This window comes from Xenopus tropicalis, chromosome 1, assembly GCF_000004195.4.
Source record: "Xenopus tropicalis strain Nigerian chromosome 1, UCB_Xtro_10.0, whole genome shotgun sequence".
NCBI lineage: Eukaryota > Metazoa > Chordata > Amphibia > Anura > Pipidae > Xenopus > Xenopus tropicalis.
Genome location: NC_030677.2, coordinates 214,485,741 through 214,507,228, shown reverse-complemented (window position 1 = coordinate 214,507,228; position 21,488 = coordinate 214,485,741). Strand labels below are relative to the sequence as shown.

At 42.8% G+C, this 21,488-nt stretch overlaps 1 protein-coding gene across 1 annotated transcript; it reads left to right on the top strand.

The window, feature by feature from the left end:
- The first annotated feature begins 17,992 nt into the window (after positions 1–17,992).
- LOC116408241 (E3 ubiquitin/ISG15 ligase TRIM25-like) lies at positions 17,993–21,154 on the top strand. Its single transcript, XM_031894996.1, has one exon. The coding sequence runs from the start codon at positions 18,799–18,801 to the stop codon at positions 20,392–20,394; it is 1,596 nt and encodes a 531-aa protein (XP_031750856.1). The 5' UTR covers positions 17,993–18,798; the 3' UTR covers positions 20,395–21,154.
- The last annotated feature ends 334 nt before the right edge of the window (positions 21,155–21,488 follow it).

Genomic DNA, 21,488 nt, shown 5'->3' with positions numbered 1-21,488 from the left:
AAGTTGAAATCGTTGTTGAAGCTGGAACTCATCCTTGTTCCTCTCCGCCATGATTTGAAGCAGGGGTTGGAGGCTGCAGATTATCAGGAGGAGGAATTGAATGCATTGCTGCAACATGCTTATCGGTACAGGTATAGGACCCGTTATCCAGAATGCTCGGGACCAAGGGTATTCCGGATAAGGGGTCTTTCCGTAATTTGGATCTCCATACCTTAAGTCTACTAAAAAATCAATAAAACATTAATTAAACCCAGTAGGATTGTTTTACATCCAATAAAGATTATTTATATATTAGTTGGGATCAATTACAAGGTACTATTTTATTATTACAGAGAAAAGGGAATCATTTAACCATTAAATAAACCCAATAGGGCTGTTCTGCCCCCAATAAGGGGTAATTATATCTTAGTTGGGATCAAGTACAGGTACTGTTTTATTATTACAGAGAAAAGGGAATCATTTAACCATTAAATAAACCCAATAGGGCTGTTCTGCCCCCAATAAGGGGTAATTATATCTTAGTTGGGATCAAGTACAGGTACTGTTTTATTATTACAGAGAAAAGGGAATCATTTAACCATGAAATAAACCCAATAGGGCTGTTCTGCCCCAATAAGGGGTAATTATAACTTAGTTGGGATCAAGTACAGGTACTTATTTTATTACTATAGAGAAAAAGGATATCAGTTTTAAAATTCTGAATTATTTGATTAAAATGGAGTCCATGAGAGCTGGGCTTTCTGTAATTCGGAGATATATGGATAATGGGTTTCTGGATAAGGGATCCCATACCTGTATTGTGCTCTGCACACTTAATAACCATCTTACAGTCTTTTGCAAAATGGTCTGAGGAAGCACAGCACTTATAGCAGACCCCACACTTCTGGAGAATCTCCTTGTGCTCCTGTAAATACTTTGACCTGAACCCACAACATTTTTTAAGTGAGTGTGGTTTCTTGTGAATTGGGCACTGACGGTTGGGATCCTCAGTTTTCCTAAAAGAGAAAGATTTGTCAATGGAAGGGGTTGTGGCAGGAGGGACGTCTGTCTTTCTGACTGACACTGTTCTCCCCAAGTCTTTGTGTTTAGACGCGGCATTGTCATGCCTTGAAGATGATGAAGCAGGAGGGTTAGGCTCACTGAAGCTAAAACTGGGATTATTCGTGGTCCAGGCATATTCACTGATGAACTTGCAGAAGTATGAGAATGGAGGAAAAGATACATTATATTGTTTCTTGTACCTTGTGGCCCATTTCTCTTGCAATCCATAAGGCAGCTTCAATACTACTGGGTTTACACCATGTGCAGTGTCCACGTAGGTGAATCCTGACAGGCGAGGATCTGCCTTAGCTCCTCTCTAGCTCGTCTTGCAGCTTGCAATTGGTTTTATTAGTTATTTTTGGGAAGGTTTGTGGTCTCTTAAACAAAGCATTTTCTATAGCTTTAGAGCTCCCATAGGTTTACTCAAGCCTTCCCCAGGCCGCAGTAAGGCCTGCATCTGGGTAGTCAACATGTACAGCTCTAAGTCTCTTTACACAATCTGCAGACTCTGGACCTAGCCACTTAATAAGTAAATCAAGTTAATTTTTGGCTGTGAGGTTGAGGTCGGCAATAGCAGCTTTAAAGGTTGCTCTCCAGGCTCTGTAACTCTCTGGGCAATCATCAAACCTTGAGAGACTCGTGTTTATGAGCTCACAATGTATCATTTACCTGGCAAAGTCAGATAGGTCTGATCTCTCACTCTTTGGTGCCTGAGTAACTTGTGGAACCCTGGGGTTGTATAAGCTTCCTGGCTTATAAAGGTGAGATGAACCAGCATAGAATGAAGTGGCATTCAGAGGCGGTTTATTCGCTAAGGCCTTTGCTGGCTGTAGCATGAATTGCGGCTTATTGCTGCAGCCCACCTGAGTGATGGTAGGAGGCAGCATTAGAAGTAACAGGTATAAGAGACTGACCTGTACTGTGGGTTGCAGGGATTGACCCTGGATGTTGCAAGCTTGGTTCTTTGGCATTAGATGCATCTTGGTTTAGTACATATTTACTTGTATGTTCAACAGGATCTTCAGACTCTGCTGGAATAAGGCAGTACTGATCATACACTCCTCCTAACTTTTAACCTTACAATAGCTGAAGCCTTTTCTTTTTCCATTTGAAGAATTTCAAATCCAGAATGCCTGCCTGATTTTCTTCCTACGTGTAACCCTCAAATTGGCTCCCTAGGGCAGGAAGGTCTGGGGCATGAGCACCCGGACCCATTGAAACCAAGGGTAAGAATTTAACTTCTTTACTTAAAGGAACAGTAACACCAAAAAATGAAAGTGTTTTAAAGTAATTAAAATATAATGTACAGTTGCCCTGCGCTGGTAAAACTGGTAAGTTTGCAACAGAAACTCTACTATAGTTTATATAAATGAGCTGCTATGTCAACACAGGGGCAGCCACTGAAGCTGGGAAAAATGAGAAAAGGCACAGGCACATAGCAGATAACAGATAAGCTTTTTAGAATATAATGGGGTTTTATCTGTTATCTGCTAAGTAACCTGTGCCTTTTCTCCTGTAAATGGCTGCCCCCGTGACTACACAGAAGCTTTATTATATAAACTATAGTAGTCTTTTTAAGGAAAACACACCAGTTGTATCAGTACAGGGCAGCATTACATTATATAGTAATTACTTTTATACAATTTCATTTTTTGGTGTTACTGTCCCTTTAAGTCAGACTTCCTGGTGTCTATTAAAGCAGAACATTTATCAGACAGTTCTGCCTGTGTAAGCCTGCATTCTTGATGAAATGTATGCTGAATAAGCGTCTGTGTGTGTGTTATTTACCTCGCATTGCAATAATTATCTAATAGAAATGATACTAATGCATAATTCACAGACATATTTAAATTGTTAAAAGCATAAAATGTGGAGATAATTACCGTGAAACTTAACCCCTCCCAGGAGTAGGCGTTACTAAACAAAATTGCAGCTGGTGATTGGCTGTGGTGAAAAGATGGAGTTTGCAGTCGGATTTTTTCTGCAATCTGAAGAAGAGAATCAAGTATCTGTTCACCCTAGAGTGATGCATCCTCCAATGAAATGGTAATTTTCAGAAAGTAACAGTTATGTGTATAATAGTGTGCGCTAATATATATATATATTTGTCTGTTGCAGGATGATGCTAGCTTACTTGCCCCCCCTTGGAAAATTTTCTGCGGACGCCCATGGGGCTAAGGGTTTCCTGGTGGCCCCTGGGGTCCCAGTCCGACACTGACTCTTTCTCACTGAATTGAATGTGGCCCTTTATATTGTATAAAGTGATCAAATAGATGCTGTTAAATTCTACACAGGCAGAAAGGGTTTTTAGGCTACATATACAGTCAGACATGGCACTATTATGTATATATATAAATATATATATATATTTTTTTGCAGGATGATACTAGGGGAGGCTAAAGATGGCCCATACACAGACTGACCTACAGCTAATGTGACACTTAGTGGATTCGCTGCCGGTGTAAAAAATTAACCTCCCAACTACCTCTTGCCGTTCCCACTGACTCCCAGGGATACTGTGCAAAAGCACGGGGGGTGCTTTTTTTTTTTTTACCCTAAAATGTTTAGTATGTAAAAGTATTCATACGCGCACTTCTGTTAGGGGATCTGCAAACATTTGTGTTTGGGATCAGTTAGCTTAAAGGGGTAGTTCGCATTCGAATTCACTTTTATTTTTAATGGTTTTTCAGTTATTTAGCTTTTTGTTCAGCAGCTCTCCATTTGGTATTTCAGCAGCTATCTGGTTGCTAGGGTCTTATTTACCCTAGCAACCAGGTAGTGGTTTAAACAAGAGATGGGAATATGAATAGTTAAGGGGCCTACTTGGAAAAATAAGTAATACAAAATATAATAATAATAATAACAATAATAATAATAATAATAATAATAATAATAATAATAATAATAATAATAATAATAATAATAATAATAATAATAAAATTGTAGCCTCACAGAGCAATATTTTTTGGCCCCCATTTGAAATCTGTATAGAGGCAGAAGAGAAAGGCAAATTATTCAAAAAAATTAATTAGGAAGACCAATTGCAAAGTTGCTAGGAATAGGCCATTTTATAACATACTAAAGGTTAACTTAAAAGTGAACCACCCCTTTAGATGTGCTTATGTTAGTTTTATAGGAAGAAAGGCAGTGGGTACTGACTCCCCATTATATACAGTGAGACGCAGTCCGTATTTACAAACCCAGCACATTATATACAGTGAGAGGCAGTGGGTACTGATGGCAGATATTCAGGCCCTGGCACTATAACACTGGCACTGATACACAACATTGGCCCCACTGTAACTAATTAGAAATTAACAAAACAATGACAAAAAAAAATAGTAAGTGCAAAAAACAACAACAAATATACAAACACACAATGAGCTTTTTCAGAGGGAAAGAGTTAACTTACCCTCCATCTGTTAGGGTAGGAGATAGATTATAAATTATTATAGATGTCAGGTCAGTCAAAAAACTATTTAATGTCAGCTAGTGATTCTTTAGAACTGTATAGTATCTGTGTATAGTGCCTGTGTATAGTGCCTGGGTATAGTGCCTGTGTATAGTACCTGTGTATAGTACCTGTGTATAGTACCTGTGTATAGTGCCTGTGTATAGTACCTGGGTATAGTGCCTGTGTATAGTGCCTGGGTATAGTGCCTGTGTATAGTACCTGGGTATAGTGCCTGGGTATAGTACCTGTGTATAGAACCTGTGTATAGTACCTGTGTATAGTACCTGTGTATAGTACCTGTGTATAGTACCTGTGTATAGTGCCTGTGTATAGTGCCTGGGTATAGTGCCTGTGTATAGTACCTGGGTATAGTGCCTGGGTATAGTACCTGTGTATAGTACCTGTGTATAGTGCCTGGGTATAGTACCTGGGTATAGTACCTGTGTATAGTACCTGGGTATAGTACCTGTGTATAGTACCTGTGTATAGTACCTGGGTATAGTGCCTGGGTATAGTGCCTGGGTATAGTGCCTGGGTATAGTACCTGTGTATAGTGCCTGTGTATAGTGCCTGGGTATAGTACCTGGGTATAGTGCCTGGGTATAGTGCCTGGGTATAGTACCTGTGTATAGTACCTGTGTATAGTGGCTGGGTATAGTACCTGGGTATAGTACCTGTGTATAGTACCTGTGTATAGTGCCTGGGTATAGTGCCTGTGTATAGTGCCTGGGTAAAGTGCCTGGGTATAGTGCCTGTGTATAGTGCCTGGGTATAGTACCTGTGTATAGTACCTGTGTATAGTACCTGGGTATAGTGCCTGTGTATAGTACCTGTGTATAGTGCCTGGGTATAGTACCTGTGTATAGTGCCTGTGTATAGTACCTGGGTATAGTACCTGTGTATAGTACCTGTGTATAGTACCTGGGTATAGTGCCTGTGTATAGTACCTGTGTATAGTGCCTGGGTATAGTACCTGTGTATAGTGCCTGTGTATAGTGCCTGGGTATAGTACCTGTGTATAGTACCTGTGTATAGTACCTGGGTATAGTGCCTGTGTATAGTACCTGTGTATAGTGCCTGGGTATAGTACCTGTGTATAGTGCCTGTGTATAGTGCCTGGGTATAGTACCTGTGTATAGTGCCTGTGTATAGTACCTGGGTATAGTGCCTGTGTATAGTGCCTGTGTATAGTACCTGGGTATAGTGCCTGTGTATAGTGCCTGGGTATAGTACCTGTGTATAGTGCCTGTGTATAGTACCTGGGTATAGTGCCTGTGTATAGTGCCTGTGTATAGTACCTGGGTATAGTGCCTGTGTATAGTGCCTGTGTATAGTGCCTGGGTATAGTACCTGTGTATAGTGCCTGTGTATAGTACCTGGGTATAGTGCCTGTGTATAGTGCCTGTGTATAGTGCCTGTGTATAGTACCTGGGTATAGTGCCTGTGTATAGTGCCTGTGTATAGTACCTGGGTATAGTACCTGGGTATAGTGCCTGTGTATAGTACCTGGGTATAGTGCCTGTGTATAGTGCCTGTGTATAGTACCTGGGTATAGTACCTGTGTATAGTGCCTGGGTATAGTGCCTGTGTATAGTGCCTGGGTATAGTACCTGGGTATAGTGCCTGTGTATAGTACCTGTGTATAGTGCCTGTGTATAGTACCTGTGTATAGTACCTGGGTATAGTGCCTGTGTATAGTGCCTGTGTATAGTGCCTGGGTATAGTACCTGGGTATAGTACCTGGGTATAGTGCCTGGGTATAGTACCTGGGTATAGTACCTGGGTATAGTGCCTGTGTATAGTACCTGTGTATAGTGCCTGGGTATAGTACCTGGGTATAGTGCCTGGGTATAGTACCTGGGTATAGTGCCTGGGTATAGTACCTGGGTATAGTACCTGGGTATAGTGCCTGTGTATAGTACCTGGGTATAGTGCCTGGGTATAGTACCTGTGTATAGTGCCTGGGTATAGTACCTGTGTATAGTACCTGGGTATAGTACCTGGGTATAGTGCCTGTGTATAGTACCTGGGTATAGTACCTGGGTATAGTACCTGTGTATAGTGCCTGGGTATAGTACCTGTGTATAGTACCTGGGTATAGTACCTGGGTATAGTGCCTGGGTATAGTACCTGGGTATAGTACCTGGGTATAGTACCTGGGTATAGTACCTGTGTATAGTGCCTGGGTATAGTACCTGGGTATAGTACCTGGGTATAGTGCCTGGGTATAGTACCTGGGTATAGTACCTGGGTATAGTACCTGTGTATAGTACCTGTGTATAGTGCCTGGGTATAGTACCTGTGTATAGTGCCTGGGTATAGTACCTGTGTATAGTACCTGGGTATAGTACCTGGGTATAGTGCCTGTGTATAGTACCTGGGTATAGTACCTGTGTATAGTACCTGGGTATAGTACCTGTGTATAGTGCCTGGGTATAGTACCTGGGTATAGTACCTGGGTATAGTACCTGTGTATAGTACCTGGGTATAGTACCTGTGTATAGTGCCTGGGTATAGTACCTGTGTATAGTACCTGGGTATAGTACCTGTGTATAGTACCTGGGTATAGTACCTGGGTATAGTACCTGTGTATAGTACCTGGGTATAGTACCTGTGTATAGTGCCTGGGTATAGTACCTGGGTATAGTACCTGGGTATAGTACCTGTGTATAGTACCTGGGTATAGTACCTGTGTATAGTGCCTGGGTATAGTGCCTGGGTATAGTACCTGTGTATAGTACCTGTGGGATGAAAACTGCAGCAAAAGTTGAGAGTTGGTTCTTAGGTAAAGTTACAGCTGCAGATTCTTCTTTCAGTCTTCATTTCTGTTTCCAGTTTGCAAAATCTCCCGATCCCTGTGTGCATCTGTGCTCTGATTGGTCAATTTTACTGTCTGTCAAGGAAGCTGTGCTCTGATTGGAGAATCCACAAGAAGAAAGATCCAATCGAAGCACAGCAAAACGGGCTTGAGGGGACAGTGCAGAAACAGAGTAAGGTTTTTTGTTTTGTTTTTTTTGCTACTTTTCCAGTGCCCCCTCTTGCCCCCTTCTGTGGACGCCCATGCTCAGCCCATAGGCCCACTCTCCTATTATTCCTCCTTCCCTCACCCAACCTCTTTATTCTCCCAGTCTCTTTTATTTACATGCTAGCATCTATTCTTCCATCTATTTCTCTTCTTCTTTATTCAGAAATAGTGAATGACCATGAAGCAGGCCAAATGATCAGGAGCAAGAGGGCCCCCTGACCCCTGGGCCCACCGGGAGTTTTCCTGGTATCCTGGTGGGCCAGTCCGACATTGGAAATAGTTATCTCATGGTTTATCACATGAAAACATATGGGTGAGATTTAATATGAAGGTTTTTTTCGATTGAATTGCTCCTCATTCCCTGAGTTTCATATGATAACCCCATTTCTCACAGAATTGAATCTTGTCCACAGTGGGCAGTCCCTACAGCTAATACAGCGCTACAGAGCTCAAGCCTTGGGATGGGGGTGCAGATTTGGTGCCAACATAGCCTTGGCAAACAGAGAGCCTATGTGAGGGGGACCCCAGGTGTCTCTAACCCTGAGATAGGCCACAACTGCTGTGCAACTGAGCATCTGAGAAATGTGAGTCTCTCCCCTCTGACTTGTAGCAAGGGAGGTGGGTGTATAGCAACTACGTATGTAGCTCTCCCAGGGTTTGCTTCCCAGACTCCCATTTTGATTATTTAGCAATTGGTAAAAAAGTGTCCAAGTCTTTAACAGTTACTTTCTTAGTAATGATTTACCTTGTATGGTGATGGGCGCTATGTACCCCAGTGGCTCATACAGGCCGTTCCTTATTGATAGGACACCATGGGGCTAATTCACTAAAGGTCGATAAAACGAGTGATATTTATAGCATACGTTAAAAATATTATCACTTCTTATTTTTTGCAACTCAACGATCGATTCACTAAAAGGACACTTGTCATAATTAAGAAGCGATGTTCTTGGCGTTATTTATCTGGCGATGACAGATTTTCAAGCAATATTACGCACGTAGCAGTTACTTTTGGAAAACTACCGTGCTGAAAATGCCCATTTCCCTGCAAACTGGCGGCTGCATCACTCTGGGGCCAACACAGACTTGAAAGAAATCCCACTGCAAAGTCCATATTGTGTTGCCAAAAGCTCATGAACCACAATGTTCTTTAAGTACCGCCTGCCCCAAGTAGGTGTTAATATTCGCACAGATTAACGCAATATTTCACGTGTTTAACGATTCATATGTGATTGTACGTTAGTATTATTTCTATTCGCTAATTAACGCAATGCGATAGAAATAACGCTTAGCGGTAATGTGTTTTTTTTGCACATGCGATATGCGTATTAACGCCTGCGAAATGACTTTGATGAATCGGTATTTAATTATCGCACACTTTTGAACGCAGAAAAGTATGTGTTATGTGTTAACGCCTTTAGTGAATTGGCCCCCTTCTCTGGTAAATAGTCTGTGGGGCAACTGCACATAGTCCCATCTTATGCCCAGACTTCTCAGTAGGGGGGGTTTGTTTATTCCCAGAGTTAAGTCTATATATTCTGTGGGGTGATTATCAGGTTGAAAGGCTTTCATTACAGTAGCACTGTTTGAATCAATCTTATGTATTCTGAAGTTAGCCTCAGAAATCATACCTTGTGTCTGCCTGAGCAGGTCCATAGCCTCTTTATCTGTAGGTAAAGATTTAAGGTCATCATCCAAGTAAATGTTTCCTTTTACAAAGCTCTACGGGGCAGGGACCTCCTTTCTACTGTGTCTCATACCACATGGCACTTATATATATATATACATATATGTATTTATTGTATTTATTTATTATATCACTCGTTCTCCCTGTGTGTAATTTTGTATTCTGTAAGACTGTACAGTGCTACGTACCCTTGTGGCGCTTTATAAATAAAGTTATACATACATACATACAAAGTGCCGTGCATCTGTACCATACTCACCTTCATCTTCCCCAGCTGTCCTTCTTAGTCTGTATGTTGCAATAGTAGGTGATGGACTGTCACCAAAGACATGCACTTTCATGCAATATTCTATTCTTTCGCTATTGATGTCATTGTTGCGGAGCCAGAGGAATCTGTGGTCTTCATATACAATAAAACAATGGAACATCTGCTGAATATCAGCTATGATGGCAACTGGCTCCCTTCTGAACCCCATAAGTACTACTATAAAGTTGTTAGGTTGGGACCACTGAGAAGATCATTATTGAGAGACACCTCAATACTTGGCACTTGAGTCATAGAATGTTACCTTTGCTTGAGGAGACAACATTCCCATTAGTTCTTCTCCATCTCTATGTGACCAGCACAGGTATTGAGGGTATATGGTTTTGCATCTCCTTTGATTTTGAAAATTTCAAAGAGCTGTGGTGTTGCCAGAGATCTGTTGCTTTGGTCATCAAGGATAACATGTCTTTATTGCTTTCTCTGGTTGTCATTCAGGTTATACCCGGACTGGGCACACTTTGGCACAGCACTTTGCACTACAACCTTCCCCACAGACTTCAGCAAATAAAGTTGAAACCTTTGTTGAAGCTGGAACTCATCCTTGTTCCTCCCCACCATTATCTGAGACAGCAGTTGGATGATGTGGCCTGTAAGAATGAGGAGTTATCTGCATTACTGCAACCTGCTTATCACTACTGCACTCTGTACCCCTAGTAACAGACTTACACGCCTTAGCAAAATGGCCTGAGGAGGTGCAGCACCTATAGCAAACCCCATACGTCTAGAGAAACTCCTTGTGCTCCTGCCAGGGCTCTGTCCTAAACCCACTACATTTTTAAGAGGATGAGGTTTCTTGTGAATTTGACACTGACAGTTGGGACCTCAGGTTTCCCAGCAGAGAAAGTTTTGTCAGCAGGAGAGGTTATGGCAGGAGGAGCCTTTATGACAGACCCTGTTCCCCCCAGTCCCTCTATTTAGTATCTGTATTGTAGAAAATGAAGCAGGACTGTTGGCTCACTAAAGCTGGGATCATTCTTGGTCCATTTTTGGTCATTGATAAACATGCAGAAGTATGAGAATGGATGAGCAGATATATTATATTATTTCTTGTGCTTTGAGCCTGCTGTGGCCCTATTCACTTGCAAGCTGTATGGTAGCTCTAACACTACTGGGTTTACACCATGAGCAGTGTCCAAGTAGCTGAGTTCTGACAGGAGAAGATATCCCGTAGCTAACTCTAGCTCTATCAGAAGGTCACTGAGCTCGTTCAGCTGTCTTTGACTATTTTTGGGAAGGTTGGTGGTTTATTTAAGGCACTTTCTATGGCTTCTGAGCTCCCATAGGTGTGTCAGATCAGCAAACCTTGACTGATGTTTATGAGCTCACAACGTATCATTTATCCGGCAAAATCAGATCGGTCTGATCTCTCACTCTGAGTAACCTGGGGAACCCTGGGGTTGTATAAGTTTCCTGGTGTATAAAGTGTAGGCATTACGTGGTGCTTTGGTCTCAACTTTTCTGGCTGTAATTAAAACTGTAACTGTAATTAAAACTATATTTGTTTAAAAGTGAGAAATAAGCACAAAATCAAAAAGAAAACCAAGCACGAAATCAATATGTTACCAAATTTGAAGCCTTTATTGCAAGCAAGTATGAAACAATGTTAGAACACAAATCAAATATGTTGATTGTACTGTTTTCTTCCTTGTAAAAACCAATAAAATGTTCAAATTAAAACTATATTTGTTTATTTTCCAAATACAGAGAAATTCTTTATTGTCGTCTTTCATCTTTTGAGCTTCTGTGGTTCAATCAAATATGTAACGTACTTTCCCATTTGTAACTTTAAGAAATTACTTCTCAGCAATGCTTTTGTAAGATGGAAATTCCACCAGAATATGTATCTATAGACGAGGCTTCTCGGATTCTACTTTCTTTTCCAGTTACCACCCTGTCTCTTACAGCCCTAAGCTCTTTTTAATCACTTTGTTTTTTAAAACCTTCAAGTATTTCTTATGTAGTCGCCCTTCCCCCAGACCAATATCAGCATCTGATCCATTTTTCTTCCGGGTGTGATGTGCTGTTATGTTGACATTGTTGCCCTGTTGTTCAGCTACTCACACTTGTTCCTGATGGACCGGTTGCACCACATCATTCTATTTTTGTTCACTTCACAACTTGTATCTTGTTGCTGTTGAATCTCTTCCCTTTGAATTGCATTATCACTTTTCCTACTCAGCTACAGAACTGCATCCATTTTCTGCCCCATCTGATTTCTTGTCTTTGGGCTTATGCCAAACAAGCTGAGGATCAGCCCTTACACCAGCATTAGCCTATACCTGTGCCTGCACCGGGATAACCAACCTTTTATACCCCTGAGCCACATTTAAATGGAAAAAGTATTGGGGAGCAACACAAACATGAAAAAGGTTCCTGGTGGTGCCAATAAGAGCTATAATTGGCTACTTGGCTGGCAGCCTATAGAAGGCTCTGTTTGGCATTATACTTGGTTTTTATGCAACCAAAACTTGCCCAAAAGCCAGGAATTCAAAAATGAGCACCTGCTTTGAGGCCACTGGGAGCAACACCAAGGGGTTGGGGAGCAACATGTAGCTCACGAGCCACTGGTTGGGGATCACTGGCATAGAGGCTGAAAGACACAGGCCAAGAATCAGCCCCATCTGGCATTAGCCTTATTGTCGTCTCTTTTATCTTCACTGCAAAAGTCTTTCCAGGGAAACCACCAGTTTTACCCTGAAATCAGTTCCTCTGTGCCCCCATTTCTAGATGTTAAATGCCTAGTACCATGGCGCTTCTCCTATACACAGGCACAGGCTTAGCCAGGACAGGTTTTATAGGAGGATACAAAAGGCATTTGCTTTGTTATCCACCATTCTGTCCCCCAGCAGGAAGCTGTGATGTAGAATTCTGGGAGATTTAGTTCAACAATAGTTGAAGTGACGAATGTTGGACATCCCAATCCTGAGTTTGTGCACCATCATATATCTCACGATCCATTCCCAGCGACACTGTTTTTCCATATGTTTAGGCATCAACTCTAGCAGATTTTGGTGCCCATTAGCTGCCCATCTGTCTTTAATATAATGCTTTTCCAACATATGCCCCAGGACTGTACAAAGATTGTACATCATTCCTTTAAGTCCATGTCCAAGTGAGCTTACAATCTAATGTCCTTTCACTTTCCCATCATTCCCTGCCCCAGTGAGCTTACAATCTAAGGTCCCTATCCCATTCCCATCAGTCCCTGCCCCAGTGAGATTACAATCTAATGTCCTTTCACTTTCCTATCAGTCCCTGCCCCAGTGAGCTTACAATCTAAGGTCCCTATCCCATTCCCATCAGCCCCTGCCCCAGTGAGCTTACAATCTAATGTCCTTTCACATTCCCATCAGTCCCTGCCCCAGTGAGTGTACAATCTAAGGTCCCTATCCCATTCCCATCAGCCCCTGCCCCAGTGAGCTTACAATCTAAGGTCCCTATCACATTCCCATCAGCCCCTGCCCCAGTGAGCTTACAATCTAAGGTCCCTATCATATTCCCATCAGTCCCTGCCCCAGTGGAGCTTAGAATCTAAGGTCCCTATGACATTCCCATCAGTCCCTGCCCTAGTGAGCTTACAATCTAAGGTCCCTATCACATTCCCATCAGCCCCTGCCCCAGTGAGCTTACAATCTAAGGTCCCTATCACATTCCCACCAGTCCCTGCCCCAGTGAGCTTACAATCTAAGGTCCCTATTCCATTCCCATCAGCCCCTGCCCCAGTGGAGTTTATAATCTAAGGCCCCTATCCCAATCCCATCAGTCCCTACCCCAGTGAGCTTACAATCTAAGGTCCCTATCACATTCCCATCAGCCCCTGCCCCAGTGAGCTTACAATCTAAGCTCCCTATCACATTCCCATCAGTCCCTGCCCCAGTGGAGCTTAGAATCTAAGGTCCTTATCACATTCCCATCAGTCCCTGCCCCAGTGAGCTTACAATCTAAGGTCCCTATCACATTCCCATCAGTCCCTGCCCCAGTGAGCTTACAATCTAAGGGCCCTATCCCATTCCCATCAGTCTCTGTCCCAGTGAGCTTACAATCTAAGGTCCCTATCACATTCCCACGACTCCCTGCCACAGTGGATCTTTAAATCTAAGGTCCATACCGGCCATGCTCCAGTGAGCTTAAAAAGCTTAGGGGTCGTTGTGCTAGATGGAGACCAAAAAGCACCCCTGCTCTATTTTTGCCCCAAGTTCATTCAATAAAAGGGATAGGTGTGACCCTTGGTTGTGCCAAACTGTATGTTTAGGTGCAGAGCAGGGAAGTGTGTTACTTGCTCTGTTATACAGGTCTCTAATACATTTAGATGCAATGTGAGTATAAGGAGTTACAATAATTATAACACAATATCAGTAGTATTTGTACTGACATGTGATAAGTGGCACACGCAGTAGGGAGGCCACATGGTTAGACCTCTGAAAGAAAGAGAGAGCGAACATCTCAACTTGATCAAATCTGAAAAGAAAGCTCCCCTGGCTCCAGGCAATATATAGCATGTAATAATGGTAACAACCCGAGAGTTATTAAAGTTCAAGGTATAGAAAGAGTAATACAGGGGCCCAGAGGTGGGGGAGTAAAGTTTTTATGGATTTATAAAGTACAGAGGCAGCCAAGTTCCTTTACCATGTTATCGCGTTATGTCTCTTCCAATTAAAACAGGGGGAAAATAACATTCACCCCCAGGTGGTGCATGGTCTATTGCACTCTAGCTCCATCTAGAGGTAGGATTTAACACTCAAAAAATGACATCTGGACATTGTGAGACAAATTATGAAAACTTGCTGGCTGCATCTGTATGTACTTGACAGCCCCAAGGGTTATATTCTGTGTGTGAGTTAAAAGAAGAGTTCAGTGTAAAAAAGTAAATTGGTAAATAGATAGGTTGTGCAAAATAAAAATGTTTTCAATATAGTTAGTTAGCCAAAAATGTAAAAACAGCAGCTGTGGGCTTAAAAGTATGTGGTGTGCACTGCCAATTGTGTCCCCCCTAGCTACAGACTGGGGGCAGCTGTAAACTCAGTGAATGTCCCTTAACCCATTCCCTTCCAATGACATAGCTCCTACGTGCTGGCATAAAAATACGTTAGGCACCAAGCACGTAGGAGCTACATTTTCTTTATCTTGCGTTCGTTCTCTGTGCTCTGCACTTCATCTGAGTGCAGAGATTGAGCGCAAGGTAAAGAACCCCCTAGACAATGAGCACAGGGGGGGTAACTAGGCCCCATAGGAAAAGCCAGACACGTAGATTCTACATGTCTGGCTTTTCCTGCTCTCCCCCTCCCTTCCTCTGCTCCCCCCTCCCTTCCTGTGCCACCCACTCATGGATCCGACTGCAGCTGCTGTCCCTGCATCTCCTGTCTCCCTCCTGCGATCTCCAGCTTCTTGAGGTAAGTGACAGATACACACACAAACACACAATCACACATATTACACTAATACAGACTTATACTTACACACACATACATTTTTGGGGGGGTTGGGGTTTCACACATTCACAGCACTCACACTTACTTGCACACACATGCACACAAAACACATTTTGCCTAGTGTATACACACACTTAAACACTTATGTAATTTTGTAAAAAAATATTTTATCGCATCGTTTTTATTCTTGCCTAAAAAATGTTTTTTTGCCATTGCGGATAGCGTATTTGCTAATTGCGCAATACCTTTTGTGTATTATTTTGGTGTTTTTATTACATTTTCTGTTCTATTGTTCATATTGTTCTTTGTTACTTGTCTTGCACATGGACATTTTTTCTGCTGTATTTCAATTTGGCTTCCTCTGTACCCCACATAGTTTGCTAAATCTATGCATATAGGGAATCAAATTGTTTAGTAGGCCCCTAGCGTTCATATTTAGAGTGTTTTATGTTGATACATTACAAATTGTGGGGTTACATAATGAGGTAAAATGCAAGCTTTGTGACGATTTTCAGAAATGTCATAAAAACTGTTCTGTTTAGCATAGCTTTGTAGTTTGGTAGTTTGCAGTAGAAAGTTGTATTTACCCATTTTTATTTTGTCAGAATGTGTACTTTCAGAAAATGTATGGTTTTCTAGGTTCTCCATACTGTTAGGGGGTCTTATGGCACATAATACACATACCGGGTGCAAAAATTGCACTAGCCGGAGCGTCATATGTAAAAATTCATATGCCCTATTTTTATTTGGGTGCCTCTGTACTCCGCATAGTTTGATAAATCTACACATATAGGGCATCAAACTGTTCAGTAGACCCCTGGTGTTCCTATTTGGGGTGATTTGCCTTTGTATGCAAGAAATTGTGTGAGATAAATGCGGCAAATTGCAACATTTTTGGGCGATTTTCTGAAATGTCATAGAAACTACTAACTTTAGGAAAGCTTTGCAGATTGGTACTTTGGTGTAGAAAGGACTCTTTACCCTTGTTGGATTTGTCAGAATGTGTACTTTCCAAAAATATATGGTTTTCAGGGGTCACCCTACATTTCTGCAGTTTCTACCCCACATAAAACTGCCATGTGTTTATGAATTAGGTAAAGGTAAGCCATGAAATTAGTGTGCACAAGGTATATTTTGGGGCCTCTAAGTGCCATGTGCTTTGATAAACCTATGTACAGTGGGCATCAAACTGATCAGTAGACCTCTGGGGTTCATATTTAGGGTGTTTTATCTTGGTACCTAATGACCTATAGAAAATAAGATGATGCATATTGGAAGTGATTTTTGGAAATGTCATAAAAATCAGCAAACTTAGGAAACCTTTGCAGCTTGGTACTTTGGAGTAGAAAGACATGGGTACCCATTTTAGATTTTGGGGGAATGTGCACTTTCCAAAAATTGTGTACTTTTTACTAGCTTTATCCTACATAAAATGATAGAAATCATAGATCATATGGGGATATGTTCACATTGGGGCCCCTACATGCCACATACTTAGGTAAACCTATACATATTGGGTATCAAACTGTTCAGTGGACCCCTCATGCTCGAATTCAGGGTGTTTTATCTTGGTACCTAATGCTATGTGGGAGATAAGATGCTGTAAACTGGAAGCTTTGAGAGGATTTTTGGAAATATCAAAATTGCCAAATTTAGGAAAGCTTTGCTGCTTCGTACTTTGGAGTAGAAAGGCATGGGTACCCATTTTAGATTTGGGGGAATGTGTACTTTCCAAAAATATATGACTCTCTGGGGTGAGTGCACTTTTTACTAGCTTTATCCCACACAAAATGATGTAAATGTGTTGATTTTGCAGAAGCTGAAATTACAGAAATGGCAGATCACATGGGGGTATGTTCACATTGGGGCCCCTAAATGCCACATACTTAGGTAAACCTATACATATTGGGCATCAAACTGTTCAGTGGACCCCTGGCATTCAAATTCAGGGTGTTTTCTCTTGGTACCTAATGATATGTGGGAGATAAGATGCTGCAAACTGGAAGCTTTGAGAGGATTTTTGGAAATGTTATCAAAAATGCCAACTTTAGGAGAGCTTTGCGGCTTGGTACTTTGGAGTAGAAAGACATGGGTACCCATTTTGAATTCAGGGGAATGTGTACTTTCCAATAATATATGGCTTTCTGGAGTTAGTGTACTTTTTGTAGCTTTGTCCTACATAAAATGATGTAAATGTGTTGATTTTGCAGAAGCTGGAATGACAGAAATGATAGATCATATGGTGGGTATGTTCACATTGGGGCCCCTACATGCCATATACTTAGGTAAACCTATACATACTGGGCATAAAACTGTTGAGTGGACCCCTGGAATTCATATATAGGGTGTTTTATCTGGTTACTTTATGACCTGTAGGAGATAAGATACTATAGACTGGAAGCTCTGAAGCGATTTTTAAGAAATTTCATAAATTTTGATAAAAACCAATAACTTTAGGAAAGCATTGCAACTTGGTAGTTTGGAGTAGACAGGCAGTTCTACCTATTCTGGATTCCCCAGAATCTGTTCTTTCTAAAAATGTATAATTTTCTGGGATAAACCTTCTGTTAGTGGAATTTTTGGCCTTGAAATCTTAAGTATGCAGCTTTCTGGAGCAGTGCTTTGGGAATTTGGTACTGCCGGGAGTTTGTGACCTATACAAGTGAGAAATCTCCATAAAACTATATATATTTGGTATTGGCACGTTCAGGAGACATGGGACTTTCCAAATCAGTTGTATTTTCATGCATAAAATAATTTTTGTTTCTGGTGTATGTATTTATATTATGGAAAATATTATTTTTTAGACATTTAGAAGCCTATATCTTGTTACAGAATTGGAATTACACAAAAATTCCACCATATTTTGAAAGCTTAGGTTGTCCTGAAAAAAAAGGATATATTGTTTTCCTGGGTAAACTAAAAGTCCCCCTAGGAAAGGCCCCTAAAGAGAAACAGTGCAAAATGTTCAAAAAATGTCTGGCAGTAGAAGTTCCACTTTGTTCAAAATGGCTGGCAGTGAAAGGGTTAAATCAGGGAAATGATGGGTTCTAACTAAGGGGACTGAATGCAAGAAGGTTCCAGCAGCCAACCAACATGCCCTTCTTCTTCTACATTAATCACACCCTGTACCCCCAGTCAGATGATTGGGTTTGTTTGAGACTTGGCATTTGCTCAGCAAGTAGCTTACAGATGGATTGTCTAACAGTGATTGCTCAGTTCAGATATTAATGAAACTCTGTGGAACACTAATCACTGGAACGTGCCCAATCCCCAAGTTGGGGGATGTACCTCTATCTCTAAGTCTGTAGGTTTGAGCCCCTTAGTACTTGTTCTTCTCTCCTTATTGGAGCATCTGACTGCTCTCTAACTACCCTGATCCTGACTCTTACACCTAGAGCTTAAACAGATCTACCCCCACACTTGCTTCTCCTATCCTCTAGCAAGTGGGATCCAAAGAGCAGAACATGTGGTTACTTCTATTTTAAAGACTATGGAATCCTGACACCCCTGGTCAACTCAGTAAATTACTTTAACCTGGAATGGGAAACATCTATCACTTCCAGTTGTATATCAGGACCAACCCTAGCTGGCTAAATCCTATGGAGACTGCCTGAGTAATGGTGAGCAACATCTTTATCCTACACAAGTAATAACTCTACATTCATTTGATATTGGAGTTTCATGAGTGGGGATAAAAGAATGGAAACTGGAAAGTTATGTCCAAACAAAACAAAAACCTACCCCACCCAGTGCGAGAGGGGGAGATAAAACAAGTCCAACTGGTTAAAGAGAGAGAGGAACTTTTAGTTTTGTATCTTGTTCCTGATTTCAGCAATGGCGGCTGCTGACCTGAGAGACGAGCTGAGCTGCTCCCTCTGCCTGAGCATTTATACTGATCCGGTAATGCTGCCCTGTGGTCATAACTTCTGCCGGGGCTGCATTGGGGGGGTGCTGGGTACCCAGGAGGGGTCTGGGGCTTATTCCTGCCCTGAATGCAGAGCTGAGTATCAGGAGCGCCCTGCCCTGCCCGGGAACAGAGCTCTGGGGAACATAGCAGAGTGGTTCCGTCCTACTGAGACAGAGCCGGGGGAGACTGGGATTCCCTGCTCCTACTGTGACTCCCCTGTACCTGCTGCTAAATCCTGTCTCCTGTGTGAGGCTTCATTTTGTAATAAGCACCTGAGGGGGCACTGCCAGTCAGCAGAACATGTACTCACTGAGCCCACCGCTTCCTTTATGGGGAGAAAATGTTCTGTACATCACAAGGTTCTGGAGTATCACTGCTGTGAGGACTCTGCCTGTATCTGTGTGTCCTGCTGCCTGGCCGGGGGGCACCGGGGCCACAGGGTGGAGATGCTGAGTGAGGCCTCTGAGAAGAAGAAAGAGAAACTGAGGAAAGTTCTGGAGAAACTGAGCCCAGAGAGAGAGGAGACTGAGAGAGGAGCCCAGAGGCTGCAGGAGCGCAGGAGAGAAGTGGCAGAAGCGGCAGCCGATGAGACAGAGAGAGTCACTGCCCTGTTTAGGGGCATCAGGGAAGAGCTGGAAGCCCTAGAGAAGCGACTCCTGAGTGACATCTCCAGGCAGAAAGAGGAGCTCTCACTCACACTCACTGAGCTGATCCAACAGCTGGAAATAAAGAAGGATGAGCTGTCCAGGAAGATCCGTCACATTGAGGAGCTGTGCAACATGGCAGATCCACTCACTGTCCTACAGGAACAATGGGAATCCCATGGGGCTGGCTTTTGTGGGGCTGAGGGGGGAGACAGAAAGCGCAGAAAAAGAAATCACATAAATGAACCAGCTGTAGGGAATCTGGATGTGGGTCGGATCTCAGAGACATTACTCACAGGCTTAGCTGGGATTGTGATTGGGGTAGAGGGAAGGCTGATCTATGGGCAGGAGGCTACAGAGCTGGTACTGGATATAAACATGGCTGGGAATCGTGTATCTGTATCAGGGGACGGGAAATCTGCTTCCTACTCACGTACAGACCAGCGTCGCCCACAAACCCCAGAGAGATTTCAGGATTATCCTCAGGCTTTAAGCACCAGGAGTTTCCCCTCAGGGCGACATTACTGGGAAGTGGAGGGCAGTGAATCAGGGTACTGGAGGGTAGGGGCGGCCTATCCCAGTCTAGAAAGGGAAGGGGATCAGTCCTGCATTGGAGAGAATAACAAGTCCTGGTGTTTGGACAGATGGGATAATAATAACTATAAAGTGGTACATGACAGGAAAGACACACAGTTTCCCCTCGCCCCTTCCTGCAGGAGAATCAGGATCTTACTGGATTATGAGGCCGGACGCCTGTCCTTTTATGAGCTGAGTGAGCCAATCAGGCACTTACACACCTTCACTGCCTCCTTCACTGAGCCCCTTCATGCAGCATTCTGGGTATGGGGGGACAGCGCCTGGGTGAGAATCATTAGTTAGGGCACTACCCAGGGAATTTATCAAAAAATCTGCCTTCACCCACTAATTTCCTCATTCCATCCATCATTGCCCTCCCCTGTATCCCTCTGTACCACCCCTTTCCTTCTCAGGGTGATATCCCCCCTCTTTCCAGTGGCAGGTTTCTTATGTGGGCGCCCAAGGCTGCCCCATTCATGCCCCCCCGGCACACATCCATGATGCTGTGAAATAAAAAAGAAACCATCTTGTTTGTTTACTCCATCTTGTTCATATCATGGGTGTGTTGGCCAACTGAGCCCCTTTGGCTGTTCTGCTTTTAGAGATAACAGAGCTAACTACTGATAAGAGTGTTTCACAGTTATAAGACTAACATGTTTTGTTACAAGAGCCGGAGTATACAAGAAATGCAGCACTAGTTGCTGTAGGGATACTCTCTTTGTAAGAATAAATGTAGCTGCAATCAAACTGGCCTATCCAACAGCTTCATCTTTAACAGCCGGTGCCTTATAAACCCGGGAGTGGGGAGATTGGAGGACAGCCATACAGGAGGAGATGATTGGATACTGAGACCTTAGGCACCAACAAAGGTGAGACCAAGATTTGTCTCTGAGAAGCTCTCGCTATCACTTTCATTCCCTCGCTTGGCTGTATCTACAAGAGTAACCCACTCTAAGAACCTTGGATAGGCCAGCCGTAAGTTGTTTGTCTCTGTGTTAGTCTGTGCCCAACCCTTGTGAGTTAGTGTGTTAGTCTGTGCGTAACCCTGTGAGTTAGTGTTAGTCTGTGCCCAACCCTTGTGAGTTAGTGTGTTAGTCTGTGCCCAACCCTGTGAGTTAGTGTGTTAGTCTGTGCCCAACCCTGTGAGTTAGTGTGTTAGTCTGTGCCCAACCCTGTGAGTTAGTGTGTTAGTCTGTGCCCAACCCTTGTGAGTTTGTGTGTTAGTCTGTGCCCGACCCTGTGAGTTAGTGTGTTAGTCTGTGCCCGACCCTGTGAGTTAGTGTGTTAGTCTGTGCCCGACCCTGTGAGTTAGTGTGTTAGTCTGTGCCCGACCCTGTGAGTTAGTGTGTTAGTCTGTGCCCGACCCTTGTGAGTTAGTGTGTTAGTCTGTGCCCAAC

Coding starts and splice junctions, on each gene's coding strand:
- LOC116408241 (XM_031894996.1), top strand. CDS start 18,799: ATGGCGGCTGCTGACCTGAGAGACGAGCTGAGCTGCTCCCTCTGCCTG.